At 42.8% G+C, this 16,135-nt stretch overlaps 1 protein-coding gene across 2 annotated transcripts in view; it reads left to right on the forward strand.

The window, feature by feature from the left end:
• The window catches only part of LOC129838261 (N-acyl-phosphatidylethanolamine-hydrolyzing phospholipase D-like), a 28,690-nt gene that overhangs the window by 6,076 nt on the left and 6,479 nt on the right, over window positions 1-16,135 (forward strand). For both annotated transcript variants that reach the window (XM_055905086.1, XM_055905087.1), the window contains exons 2-5: window positions 12,246-12,434; window positions 13,164-13,362; window positions 14,299-14,948; window positions 15,322-15,436. In XM_055905086.1, the coding sequence (XP_055761061.1) occupies window positions 12,246-12,434; window positions 13,164-13,362; window positions 14,299-14,948; window positions 15,322-15,436 (1,153 nt within the window). The remainder of the gene's footprint in view (window positions 1-12,245; window positions 12,435-13,163; window positions 13,363-14,298; window positions 14,949-15,321; window positions 15,437-16,135) is intronic.

The raw sequence follows: 16,135 nt of genomic DNA on the forward strand, positions 1-16,135 counted from the left end.
ATGTTGACCACGTTATACTATAGGAGACAGTGAGTCATGTTGTTGACCACGTTATACTATAGGAGACAGTGAGTCATGTTGACCACGTTATACTATAGGAGACAGTGAGTCATGTTGACCACGTTATACTATAGGAGACAGTGAGTCATGTTGACCACGTTATACTATAGGAGACAGTGAGTCATGTTGTTGACCACGTTATACTATAGGAGACAGTGAGTCATGTTGTTGACCACGTTATACTATAGGAGACAGTGAGTCATGTTGACCACGTTATACTATAGGAGACAGTGAGTCATGTTGACCACGTTATACTATAGGAGACAGTGAGTCATGTTGTGACACGTTATACTATAGGAGACAGTGAGTCATGTTGACCACGTTATACTATAGGAGACAGTGAGTCATGTTGTTGACCACGTTATACTATAGGAGACAGTGAGTCATGTTGACCACGTTATACTATAGGAGACAGTGAGTCATGTTGTTGACCACGTTATACTATAGGAGACAGTGAGTCATGTTGACCACGTTATACTATAGGAGACAGTGAGTCATGTTGTTGACCACGTTATACTATAGGAGACAGTGAGTCATGTTGTTGACCACGTTATACTATAGGAGACAGTGAGTCATGTTGACCACGTTATACTATAGGAGACAGTGAGTCATGTTGTTGACCACGTTATACTATAGGAGACAGTGAGTCATGTTGACCACGTTATACTATAGGAGACAGTGAGTCATGTTGACCACGTTATACTATAGGAGACAGTGAGTCATGTTGACCACGTTATACTATAGGAGACAGTGAGTCATGTTGACCACGTTATACTATAGGAGACAGTGAGTCATGTTGTTGACCACGTTATACTATAGGAGACAGTGAGTCATGTGTTGACCACGTTATACTATAGGAGACAGTGAGTCATGTTGACCACGTTATACTATAGGAGACAGTGAGTCATGTTGACCACGTTATACTATAGGAGACAGTGAGTCATGTTGTTGACCACGTTATACTATAGGAGACAGTGAGTCATGTTGTTGACCACGTTATACTATAGGAGACAGTGAGTCATGTTGACCACGTTATACTATAGGAGACAGTGAGTCATGTTGTTGACCACGTTATACTATAGGAGACAGTGAGTCATGTTGACCACGTTATACTATAGGAGACAGTGAGTCATGTTGACCACGTTATACTATAGGAGACAGTGAGTCATGTTGACCACGTTATACTATAGGAGACAGTGAGTCATGTTGTTGACCACGTTATACTATAGGAGACAGTGAGTCATGTTGTTGACCACGTTATACTATAGGAGACAGTGAGTCATGTTGACCACGTTATACTATAGGAGACAGTGAGTCATGTTGTTGACCACGTTATACTATAGGAGACAGTGAGTCATGTTGACCACGTTATACTATAGGAGACAGTGAGTCATGTTGACCACGTTATACTATAGGAGACAGTGAGTCATGTTGACCACGTTATACTATAGGAGACAGTGAGTCATGTTGACCACGTTATACTATAGGAGACAGTGAGTCATGTTGACCACGTTATACTATAGGAGACAGTGAGTCATGTTGTTGACCACGTTATACTATAGGAGACAGTGAGTCATGTGTGACCACGTTATACTATAGGAGACAGTGAGTCATGTTGACCACGTTATACTATAGGAGACAGTGAGTCATGTTGTTGACCACGTTATACTATAGGAGACAGTGAGTCATGTTGTTGACCACGTTATACTATAGGAGACAGTGAGTCATGTTGACCACGTTATACTATAGGAGACAGTGAGTCATGTTGTTGACCACGTTATACTATAGGAGACAGTGAGTCATGTTGTTGACCACGTTATACTATAGGAGACAGTGAGTCATGTGTTGACCACGTTATACTATAGGAGACAGTGAGTCATGTTGACCACGTTATACTATAGGAGACAGTGAGTCATGTTGACCACGTTATACTATAGGAGACAGTGAGTCATGTTGACCACGTTATACTATAGGAGACAGTGAGTCATGTTGTTGACCACGTTATACTATAGGAGACAGTGAGTCATGTTGACCACGTTATACTATAGGAGACAGTGAGTCATGTTGTTGACCACGTTATACTATAGGAGACAGTGAGTCATGTTGACCACGTTATACTATAGGAGACAGTGAGTCATGTTGACCACGTTATACTATAGGAGACAGTGAGTCATGTTGACCACGTTATACTATAGGAGACAGTGAGTCATGTTGACCACGTTATACTATAGGAGACAGTGAGTCATGTTGTTGACCACGTTATACTATAGGAGACAGTGAGTCATGTTGTGACCACGTTATACTATAGGAGACAGTGAGTCATGTTGACCACGTTATACTATAGGAGACAGTGAGTCATGTTGACCACGTTATACTATAGGAGACAGTGAGTCATGTTGACCACGTTATACTATAGGAGACAGTGAGTCATGTTGACCACGTTATACTATAGGAGACAGTGAGTCATGTTGTTGACCACGTTATACTATAGGAGACAGTGAGTCATGTTGACCACGTTATACTATAGGAGACAGTGAGTCATGTTGTTGACCACGTTATACTATAGGAGACAGTGAGTCATGTTGTTGACCACGTTATACTATAGGAGACAGTGAGTCATGTTGTTGACCACGTTATACTATAGGAGACAGTGAGTCATGTTGACCACGTTATACTATAGGAGACAGTGAGTCATGTTGACCACGTTATACTATAGGAGACAGTGAGTCATGTTGTTGACCACGTTATACTATAGGAGACAGTGAGTCATGTTGTGACCACGTTATACTATAGGAGACAGTGAGTCATGTTGACCACGTTATACTATAGGAGACAGTGAGTCATGTTGTTGACCACGTTATACTATAGGAGACAGTGAGTCATGTTGTTGACCACGTTATACTATAGGAGACAGTGAGTCATGTTGACCACGTTATACTATAGGAGACAGTGAGTCATGTTGACCACGTTATACTATAGGAGACAGTGAGTCATGTTGACCACGTTATACTATAGGAGACAGTGAGTCATGTTGACCACGTTATACTATAGGAGACAGTGAGTCATGTTGTTGACCACGTTATACTATAGGAGACAGTGAGTCATGTTGTTGACCACGTTATACTATAGGAGACAGTGAGTCATGTTGTTGACCACGTTATACTATAGGAGACAGTGAGTCATGTTGTTGACCACGTTATACTATAGGAGACAGTGAGTCATGTTGTTGACCACGTTATACTATAGGAGACAGTGAGTCATGTTGTTGACCACGTTATACTATAGGAGACAGTGAGTCATGTTGTTGACCACGTTATACTATAGGAGACAGTGAGTCATGTTGTTGACCACGTTATACTATAGGAGACAGTGAGTCATGTTGACCACGTTATACTATAGGAGACAGTGAGTCATGTTGACCACGTTATACTATAGGAGACAGTGAGTCATGTTGTTGACCACGTTATACTATAGGAGACAGTGAGTCATGTTGACCACGTTATACTATAGGAGACAGTGAGTCATGTTGTTGACCACGTTATACTATAGGAGACAGTGAGTCATGTTGACCACGTTATACTATAGGAGACAGTGAGTCATGTTGACCACGTTATACTATAGGAGACAGTGAGTCATGTTGACCACGTTATACTATAGGAGACAGTGAGTCATGTTGTTGACCACGTTATACTATAGGAGACAGTGAGTCATGTTGTTGACCACGTTATACTATAGGAGACAGTGAGTCATGTTGACCACGTTATACTATAGGAGACAGTGAGTCATGTTGACCACGTTATACTATAGGAGACAGTGAGTCATGTTGCTGACCACGTTATACTATAGGAGACAGTGAGTCATGTTGACCACGTTATACTATAGGAGACAGTGAGTCATGTTGTTGACCACGTTATACTATAGGAGACAGTGAGTCATGTTGACCACGTTATACTATAGGAGACAGTGAGTCATGTTGTTGACCACGTTATACTATAGGAGACAGTGAGTCATGTTGACCACGTTATACTATAGGAGACAGTGAGTCATGTTGTTGACCACGTTATACTATAGGAGACAGTGAGTCATGTTGTTACCACGTTATACTATAGGAGACAGTGAGTCATGTTGACCACGTTATACTATAGGAGACAGTGAGTCATGTTGTTGACCACGTTATACTATAGGAGACAGTGAGTCATGTTGACCACGTTATACTATAGGAGACAGTGAGTCATGTTGACCACGTTATACTATAGGAGACAGTGAGTCATGTTGACCACGTTATACTATAGGAGACAGTGAGTCATGTTGACCACGTTATACTATAGGAGACAGTGAGTCATGTTGTTGACCACGTTATACTATAGGAGACAGTGAGTCATGTTGTTGACCACGTTATACTATAGGAGACAGTGAGTCATGTTGACCACGTTATACTATAGGAGACAGTGAGTCATGTTGACCACGTTATACTATAGGAGACAGTGAGTCATGTTGTTGACCACGTTATACTATAGGAGACAGTGAGTCATGTTGTTGACCACGTTATACTATAGGAGACAGTGAGTCATGTTGACCACGTTATACTATAGGAGACAGTGAGTCATGTTGTTGACCACGTTATACTATAGGAGACAGTGAGTCATGTTGTTGACCACGTTATACTATAGGAGACAGTGAGTCATGTTGACCACGTTATACTATAGGAGACAGTGAGTCATGTTGACCACGTTATACTATAGGAGACAGTGAGTCATGTTGACCACGTTATACTATAGGAGACAGTGAGTCATGTTGTTGACCACGTTATACTATAGGAGACAGTGAGTCATGTTGACCACGTTATACTATAGGAGACAGTGAGTCATGTTGTTGACCACGTTATACTATAGGAGACAGTGAGTCATGTTGACCACGTTATACTATAGGAGACAGTGAGTCATGTTGACCACGTTATACTATAGGAGACAGTGAGTCATGTTGACCACGTTATACTATAGGAGACAGTGAGTCATGTTGACCACGTTATACTATAGGAGACAGTGAGTCATGTTGACCACGTTATACTATAGGAGACAGTGAGTCATGTTGTTGACCACGTTATACTATAGGAGACAGTGAGTCATGTTGACCACGTTATACTATAGGAGACAGTGAGTCATGTTGTTGACCACGTTATACTATAGGAGACAGTGAGTCATGTTGTTGACCACGTTATACTATAGGAGACAGTGAGTCATGTTGTTGACCACGTTATACTATAGGAGACAGTGAGTCATGTTGACCACGTTATACTATAGGAGACAGTGAGTCATGTTGACCACGTTATACTATAGGAGACAGTGAGTCATGTTGTTGACCACGTTATACTATAGGAGACAGTGAGTCATGTTGCTGACCACGTTATACTATAGGAGACAGTGAGTCATGTTGACCACGTTATACTATAGGAGACAGTGAGTCATGTTGTTGACCACGTTATACTATAGGAGACAGTGAGTCATGTTGACCACGTTATACTATAGGAGACAGTGAGTCATGTTGACCACGTTATACTATAGGAGACAGTGAGTCATGTTGACCACGTTATACTATAGGAGACAGTGAGTCATGTTGACCACGTTATACTATAGGAGACAGTGAGTCATGTTGTTGACCACGTTATACTATAGGAGACAGTGAGTCATGTTGTTGACCACGTTATACTATAGGAGACAGTGAGTCATGTTGTTGACCACGTTATACTATAGGAGACAGTGAGTCATGTTGTTGACCACGTTATACTATAGGAGACAGTGAGTCATGTTGACCACGTTATACTATAGGAGACAGTGAGTCATGTTGACCACGTTATACTATAGGAGACAGTGAGTCATGTTGACCACGTTATACTATAGGAGACAGTGAGTCATGTTGTTGACCACGTTATACTATAGGAGACAGTGAGTCATGTTGACCACGTTATACTATAGGAGACAGTGAGTCATGTTGTTGACCACGTTATACTATAGGAGACAGTGAGTCATGTTGACCACGTTATACTATAGGAGACAGTGAGTCATGTTGACCACGTTATACTATAGGAGACAGTGAGTCATGTTGACCACGTTATACTATAGGAGACAGTGAGTCATGTTGTTGACCACGTTATACTATAGGAGACAGTGAGTCATGTTGTTGACCACGTTATACTATAGGAGACAGTGAGTCATGTTGACCACGTTATACTATAGGAGACAGTGAGTCATGTTGACCACGTTATACTATAGGAGACAGTGAGTCATGTTGCTGACCACGTTATACTATAGGAGACAGTGAGTCATGTTGACCACGTTATACTATAGGATACAGTGAGTCATGTTGTTGACCACGTTATACTATAGGAGACAGTGAGTCATGTTGACCACGTTATACTATAGGAGACAGTGAGTCATGTTGACCACGTTATACTATAGGAGACAGTGAGTCATGTTGTTGACCACGTTATACTATAGGAGACAGTGAGTCATGTTGTTGACCACGTTATACTATAGGAGACAGTGAGTCATGTTGACCACGTTATACTATAGGAGACAGTGAGTCATGTTGTTGACCACGTTATACTATAGGAGACAGTGAGTCATGTTGTTGACCACGTTATACTATAGGAGACAGTGAGTCATGTTGACCACGTTATACTATAGGAGACAGTGAGTCATGTTGTTGACCACGTTATACTATAGGAGACAGTGAGTCATGTTGACCACGTTATACTATAGGAGACAGTGAGTCATGTTGTTGACCACGTTATACTATAGGAGACAGTGAGTCATGTTGTTGACCACGTTATACTATAGGAGACAGTGAGTCATGTTGTTGACCACGTTATACTATAGGAGACAGTGAGTCATGTTGACCACGTTATACTATAGGAGACAGTGAGTCATGTTGTTGACCACGTTATACTATAGGAGACAGTGAGTCATGTTGACCACGTTATACTATAGGAGACAGTGAGTCATGTTGTTGACCACGTTATACTATAGGAGACAGTGAGTCATGTTGTTGACCACGTTATACTATAGGAGACAGTGAGTCATGTTGTTGACCACGTTATACTATAGGAGACAGTGAGTCATGTTGACCACGTTATACTATAGGAGACAGTGAGTCATGTTGTTGACCACGTTATACTATAGGAGACAGTGAGTCATGTTGTTGACCACGTTATACTATAGGAGACAGTGAGTCATGTTGACCACGTTATACTATAGGAGACAGTGAGTCATGTTGTTGACCACGTTATACTATAGGAGACAGTGAGTCATGTTGACCACGTTATACTATAGGAGACAGTGAGTCATGTTGTTGACCACGTTATACTATAGGAGACAGTGAGTCATGTTGTTGACCACGTTATACTATAGGAGACAGTGAGTCATGTTGTTGACCACGTTATACTATAGGAGACAGTGAGTCATGTTGACCACGTTATACTATAGGAGACAGTGAGTCATGTTGTTGACCACGTTATACTATAGGAGACAGTGAGTCATGTTGTTGACCACGTTATACTATAGGAGACAGTGAGTCATGTTGACCACGTTATACTATAGGAGACAGTGAGTCATGTTGTTGACCACGTTATACTATAGGAGACAGTGAGTCATGTTGACCACGTTATACTATAGGAGACAGTGAGTCATGTTGCTGACCACGTTATACTATAGGAGACAGTGAGTCATGTTGACCACGTTATACTATAGGAGACAGTGAGTCATGTTGTTGACCACGTTATACTATAGGAGACAGTGAGTCATGTTGTTGACCACGTTATACTATAGGAGACAGTGAGTCATGTTGTTGACCACGTTATACTATAGGAGACAGTGAGTCATGTTGACCACGTTATACTATAGGAGACAGTGAGTCATGTTGACCACGTTATACTATAGGAGACAGTGAGTCATGTTGACCACGTTATACTATAGGAGACAGTGAGTCATGTTGTTGACCACGTTATACTATAGGAGACAGTGAGTCATGTTGTTGACCACGTTATACTATAGGAGACAGTGAGTCATGTTGACCACGTTATACTATAGGAGACAGTGAGTCATGTTGACCACGTTATACTATAGGAGACAGTGAGTCATGTTGTTGACCACGTTATACTATAGGAGACAGTGAGTCATGTTGACCACGTTATACTATAGGAGACAGTGAGTCATGTTGTTGACCACGTTATACTATAGGAGACAGTGAGTCATGTTGACCACGTTATACTATAGGAGACAGTGAGTCATGTTGACCACGTTATACTATAGGAGACAGTGAGTCATGTTGTTGACCACGTTATACTATAGGAGACAGTGAGTCATGTTGATCACGTTATACTATAGGAGACAGTGAGTCATGTTGACCACGTTATACTATAGGAGACAGTGAGTCATGTTGTTGACCACGTTATACTATAGGAGACAGTGAGTCATGTTGTTGACCACGTTATACTATAGGAGACAGTGAGTCATGTTGTTGACCACGTTATACTATAGGAGACAGTGAGTCATGTTGACCACGTTATACTATAGGAGACAGTGAGTCATGTTGACCACGTTATACTATAGGAGACAGTGAGTCATGTTGACCACGTTATACTATAGGAGACAGTGAGTCATGTTGACCACGTTATACTATAGGAGACAGTGAGTCATGTTGACCACGTTATACTATAGGAGACAGTGAGTCATGTTGACCACGTTATACTATAGGAGACAGTGAGTCATGTTGACCACGTTATACTATAGGAGACAGTGAGTCATGTTGACCACGTTATACTATAGGAGACAGTGAGTCATGTTGTTGACCACGTTATACTATAGGAGACAGTGAGTCATGTTGACCACGTTATACTATAGGAGACAGTGAGTCATGTTGACCACGTTATACTATAGGAGACAGTGAGTCATGTTGACCACGTTATACTATAGGAGACAGTGAGTCATGTTGACCACGTTATACTATAGGAGACAGTGAGTCATGTTGTTGACCACGTTATACTATAGGAGACAGTGAGTCATGTTGACCACGTTATACTATAGGAGACAGTGAGTCATGTTGTTGACCACGTTATACTATAGGAGACAGTGAGTCATGTTGTTGACCACGTTATACTATAGGAGACAGTGAGTCATGTTGACCACGTTATACTATAGGAGACAGTGAGTCATGTTGACCACGTTATACTATAGGAGACAGTGAGTCATGTTGACCACGTTATACTATAGGAGACAGTGAGTCATGTTGTTGACCACGTTATACTATAGGAGACAGTGAGTCATGTTGTTGACCACGTTATACTATAGGAGACAGTGAGTCATGTTGACCACGTTATACTATAGGAGACAGTGAGTCATGTTGTTGATCACGTTATACTATAGGAGACAGTGAGTCATGTTGTTGACCACGTTATACTATAGGAGACAGTGAGTCATGTTGACCACGTTATACTATAGGAGACAGTGAGTCATGTTGTTGACCACGTTATACTATAGGAGACAGTGAGTCATGTTGACCACGTTATACTATAGGAGACAGTGAGTCATGTTGACCACGTTATACTATAGGAGACAGTGAGTCATGTTGACCACGTTATACTATAGGAGACAGTGAGTCATGTTGACCACGTTATACTATAGGAGACAGTGAGTCATGTTGTTGACCACGTTATACTATAGGAGACAGTGAGTCATGTTGACCACGTTATACTATAGGAGACAGTGAGTCATGTTGACCACGTTATACTATAGGAGACAGTGAGTCATGTTGACCACGTTATACTATAGGAGACAGTGAGTCATGTTGACCACGTTATACTATAGGAGACAGTGAGTCATGTTGACCACGTTATACTATAGGAGACAGTGAGTCATGTTGTTGACCACGTTATACTATAGGAGACAGTGAGTCATGTTGTTGACCACGTTATACTATAGGAGACAGTGAGTCATGTTGTTGACCACGTTATACTATAGGAGACAGTGAGTCATGTTGTTGACCACGTTATACTATAGGAGACAGTGAGTCATGTTGTTGACCACGTTATACTATAGGAGACAGTGAGTCATGTTGACCACGTTATACTATAGGAGACAGTGAGTCATGTTGACCACGTTATACTATAGGAGACAGTGAGTCATGTTGACCACGTTATACTATAGGAGACAGTGAGTCATGTTGTTGACCACGTTATACTATAGGAGACAGTGAGTCATGTTGTTGACCACGTTATACTATAGGAGACAGTGAGTCATGTTGACCACGTTATACTATAGGAGACAGTGAGTCATGTTGACCACGTTATACTATAGGAGACAGTGAGTCATGTTGTTGATCACGTTATACTATAGGAGACAGTGAGTCATGTTGCTGACCACGTTATACTATAGGAGACAGTGAGTCATGTTGCTGACCACGTTATACTATAGGAGACAGTGAGTCATGTTGTTGACCACGTTATACTATAGGAGACAGTGAGTCATGTTGTTGACCACGTTATACTATAGGAGACAGTGAGTCATGTTGTTGACCACGTTATACTATAGGAGACAGTGAGTCATGTTGACCACGTTATACTATAGGAGACAGTGAGTCATGTTGACCACGTTATACTATAGGAGACAGTGAGTCATGTTGACCACGTTATACTATAGGAGACAGTGAGTCATGTTGTTGACCACGTTATACTATAGGAGACAGTGAGTCATGTTGTTGACCACGTTATACTATAGGAGACAGTGAGTCATGTTGTTGACCACGTTATACTATAGGAGACAGTGAGTCATGTTGTTGACCACGTTATACTATAGGAGACAGTGAGTCATGTTGACCACGTTATACTATAGGAGACAGTGAGTCATGTTGACCACGTTATACTATAGGAGACAGTGAGTCATGTTGACCACGTTATACTATAGGAGACAGTGAGTCATGTTGTTGACCACGTTATACTATAGGAGACAGTGAGTCATGTTGACCACGTTATACTATAGGAGACAGTGAGTCATGTTGTTGACCACGTTATACTATAGGAGACAGTGAGTCATGTTGTTGACCACGTTATACTATAGGAGACAGTGAGTCATGTTGACCACGTTATACTATAGGAGACAGTGAGTCATGTTGTTGACCACGTTATACTATAGGAGACAGTGAGTCATGTTGTTGACCACGTTATACTATAGGAGACAGTGAGTCATGTTGTTGACCACGTTATACTATAGGAGACAGTGAGTCATGTTGACCACGTTATACTATAGGAGACAGTGAGTCATGTTGCTGACCACGTTATACTATAGGAGACAGTGAGTCATGTTGCTGACCACGTTATACTATAGGAGACAGTGAGTCATGTTGCTGACCACGTTATACTATAGGAGACAGTGAGTCATGTTGCTGACCACGTTATACTATAGGAGACAGTGAGTCATGTTGACCACGTTATACTATAGGAGACAGTGAGTCATGTTGACCACGTTATACTATAGGAGACAGTGAGTCATGTTGACCACGTTATACTATAGGAGACAGTGAGTCATGTTGACCACGTTATACTATAGGAGACAGTGAGTCATGTTGTTGACCACGTTATACTATAGGAGACAGTGAGTCATGTTGACCACGTTATACTATAGGAGACAGTGAGTCATGTTGACCACGTTATACTATAGGAGACAGTGAGTCATGTTGACCACGTTATACTATAGGAGACAGTGAGTCATGTTGACCACGTTATACTATAGGAGACAGTGAGTCATGTTGTTGACCACGTTATACTATAGGAGACAGTGAGTCATGTTGACCACGTTATACTATAGGAGACAGTGAGTCATGTTGACCACGTTATACTATAGGAGACAGTGAGTCATGTTGTTGACATCTCTCATACAGTCGGCATGGTGATGGTTGCTGAGGGGGATTGTTCCGGAACTGTTGCACAGGGTTACGCCGTGTCACAATAAACATGCTTTCACATCTGTGATTTCACAAGAGATTGTCGTTCGTCCAGGGACAAACCACAGAAACAGCCACTAACTGTACTGTGAGCAGGCTTTTCTTTCTGAGGTAACATCTGTGTAATGCCCCCCCCCCCCCCAGCATATTTGTAAGCTTTTATTTGTATTTGTTGTTTATTAACCTCCCTATAGACCAGGAGCCCAACACTGTCCCCCCATGGAGGAGAGCGGAGGAGCAGGAGGAGAGGTGGAGGAGAACCAGGTGTTGATGGAGGAGAGGGGTGTCTCTCCTGGAGATTCCCCAGGGACGGAGGAGGGTTCCCCAGCCGTGGTCCGGCCCCGTGACCCCCCTACCTCCACCCTGCAGGACTCAGGGCCTCGGTACGGACAGACAATGAACGTCTTTGCAGTTTCCACATGCACTTTATTGCCATCCAGCGCCTGAAGTTGCAGCATAATGTTTCAGTGTTTTTTTGTGTCCTTATCTTTTGTGATCCTCTGTTTCTAACTGTATTGACTCTGTATGTGTTTTTTTATTTTTTATTTCACCTTTATTTAACCAGGTAGGCTAGTTGAGAACAAGTTCTCATTTGCAACTGCGACCTGGCCAAGATAAAGCATAGCAGTGTGAACAGACAACAACACAGAGTTACACATGGAGTAAACAATAAACAAGTCAATAACATGGTAGAAAAAAAAGAGAATCTATATACAATGTGTGCAAAAGGCATGAGGAGGTAGGCAATAAATCGAATAATTACAATTTAGCAGATTAACACTGGAGTGATAAATCATCAGATGATCATGTGCAAGTAGAGATACTGGTGTGCAAAAGAGCAGAAAAGTAAATAAATAAAAACAGTATGGGGGTAAGGTAGGTAAATTGGGTGGGCTATATACCGATGGACTATGTACAGCTGCAGCGATCGGTTAGCTGCTCGGATAGCAGATGTTTAAAGTTGTTGAGGGAGATAAAAGTCTCCAACTTGTGTGTGTGTGTGTGGTGTGTGGATATATATATATATGTATGTGTCTATGTATGTTTGCACACCAAATGTCCTGTCTGGACACAATAGGCAGTAAAAACGTTTGATTGATTGACTCCTCCAGGAAGAGCAGCTCCTCCCGGTCCTCGAGGAAGAGCTTCCGTCTGGACTACCGGTTGGAGGAGGAGGTGACGGGGTCGAGCCGGGACAAACATGGCCGCTTTACTAACCCCTGGCCCACGTGGAAGTTCCCGTCCTGGTCCACCCTGCTGCGCTTCTTCCTGCTGGAGAAGAATCACAGTAATGTACCCAGCTCTAAAGAGGTGAGACGCATTCTGACGTTTCACGTATATAATAGGTCTTTCTCACTCATTTGAGCTGCCATTTCTAGCGCCCACAGACGTTGTCAAAACGCTTTGCAAAACAAACCCAGCTCTGATGGAGACCACCAAACCACACCTGATAGGGCTCATTGCCTGTCTGTTCACTCTTTACTATAATGAACTTATTACACAAATATCTAGACCTGTACTCTAACTATACAGGTTAAATAATGATTATTTTTTACTGTACACAGTCCACACCCAACAATTACCTCCTGTCCTGACTGAACTTGTTCTGTCTGTCCTCCTGATGTCTGTCATTAAATATCTCTGACTGAGCACGTCAAAGTTTGTCAACGGTGATTTGTAACTCTGCGCCTCATGTCCACAGTTAGGTTAGGATGCCTCCCGTTCCATAAACACTGCACTGTGCTCTGGTAACAACCCGGGGTATTTTTAGACGGCTGTAAATCAATCTCACCTCACGACTCAGACACTGGCTCTGTTGTCTAGACGTGTAGTGGTCAGGAAGGAAGGAAGGGCCTAATATTTAAATGGAAAATGAAATGTCGACTCGACTCTTTCCAATCATCTTTCTGATGAAGAGGAAAGACGTATTCAAGTGTTTAATCATCCGTGTTTTGAATTGTTATGCTGATATAACTTAATCAAATTAACCGCAAACAAATCATACAACCAGTGTCATATTCAAACGGAAAAACAAAAATGAGCGTTAAAAAAAAAAAAAATTGGGTTATTTTGTTTGGTACCTTGAAAATGACCGAAGCAATAGCGACATATTGAAAAGAGGAAGAGCAACCAGTGATGGAGCCTTTCTTACCCTCCTCTTCCTCCTCTGTCTCAGCTGGTGAATCTGAATCTGAATCAATTCATACCAACAAGCCATATTAAAGCCTGTGTTCTTCTGCTACTCAGGTCTTAGACAAAGAGCTCCCAGTAGTGGAGCCTTGGTTCCTCCGTGTCCCTGAGGCAGCAGACGGAGCCGTGGGGTCTGGTCTCAGGGTGACCTGGCTGGGCCACGCATCAGTCCTGGTAGAGATGGACGGCCTGGTCATCCTCACTGACCCCATCTTCAGCCAGAGGGCATCTCCCTTCCAGTTCATGGGCCCCAAGAGGTACCGGGGTCCCCCTTGTACGGTTGATCAACTCCCCCGGATCGACGCAGTCGTCATCAGCCACTCCCACTACGACCATCTGGACGCGGGCACCGTGACCCAGTTGAACGAGCGGTTCGGTGCGGATCTCCGATGGTTTGTGCCGTTGGGACTCATGGACTGGATGCAGAAGAGCGGGTGTGAGAATGTGATCGAGTTAGACTGGTGGGAGGAGAACTGTGTGCCAGGTCACGATGAAGTCACGTTTGTGTGTACGCCGGCGCAGCACTGGTGCAAGCGCACCCCCACGGACGATAACCAGGTGCTGTGGGGTAGCTGGTCTGTCCTGGGGCCCTGCAACCGCTTCTTCTTTGCTGGAGACACCGGCTACTGCTCCTCCTTCCAGGAGATAGGGAGGCGATTTGGTCCGTTCGACCTGGCTGCCATACCCATCGGAGCGTACCTGCCCAGGTATGAAACTAGTGTACAGCTGTCCTGCCCAGGTATGAAACTAGTGTACAGCTGTGATTGCTTTAGTACAAGGGTGCCCATACCTCCCCCTGGAGAGCCACTGGGAGTGCAGGTTTTGGTTCCAACCCTGCTTTAACACCTCATTTATAAAATTAGCTGTTCATCAGGATCTTGATGAACTGAATCAGGTTCAGGACAGGGTTGGAGTAAAAGCCTGCACACCCAGTAGTATTCTAGAAGGAGGGTTGGATCATGGACTGTAGTAGTAGATTCCCCTCAACTGTATATTCACTTAGAATTTATTCAAGTCAACTGAAGTTCGTTAAGCCTTCATTATGCCAAACCCAGAAAACACAAGTTTGTCCTTCCTCAGAGATGTAATGCGTGGACAGCATGTGGACCCGGAGGAGGCTGTGGAGATCCATAAAGACATCCAGGCCAGACACTCCCTGGCTATTCACTGGGGAACCTTCGCTTTAGCTTACGAGGTGAGCATTAACAGTTCTGATCGACTGGATCTCTCTTCATAAGGCAGACTGTATGTACCTGCTGTAAAAAGGGGTTTTGGTGTCAATTATCAGTTGTTTAGCATCACTCCAAGTGTTTTTTTTATTTATTTTTGCCTTAATACTAAGTCATGTCACATCAGAGATGTATGGCCTATCCAATGGGATTCTCTGAATCTAATGATCAGGAAGGAGACATTTGCTCTGCCTCCCAGCTGAAACTGGAGAGCGAAGGTCAGGAAAACTAGGTGTAAGTCTTCCCTTGTAAACCTGAGGTTCGGTCCATGGTAATAAATCAGCCCTGTCACAACACTGCGGATCTGACCTCTGCATTTTCAGACTCAGTTCAGAGAAACACATATTTTCCATTGTGTTCTTTTGTGTGATGAGAACAAACACGCCGTCAGACACCCCTTCAACCATTCAGCCTAAAGACAAAGGTGGGATTGTTCAGCGTCCCACAATAGATGTGAAAACTCATATTAGGTTGCGTGCTGCTGCGTTCAGTTGAGATCGGCATGTGTGGGGAAACGCAGAGGAATCTGTTTGAATTAGAAGAACCGTTGATTATCTGTGACATCGTTCAACTTTCCCCTGATGCTTTGGCCTCCGCAGATGGCTTTGTTGGTAGAACCGTTTAAGAACGTTCTCTTAAATCCGTGCAGAAAGCAACACACGGGG

This window comes from Salvelinus fontinalis, chromosome 39 (genome assembly GCF_029448725.1).
Source record: "Salvelinus fontinalis isolate EN_2023a chromosome 39, ASM2944872v1, whole genome shotgun sequence".
Classification (NCBI taxonomy): domain Eukaryota; kingdom Metazoa; phylum Chordata; class Actinopteri; order Salmoniformes; family Salmonidae; genus Salvelinus; species Salvelinus fontinalis.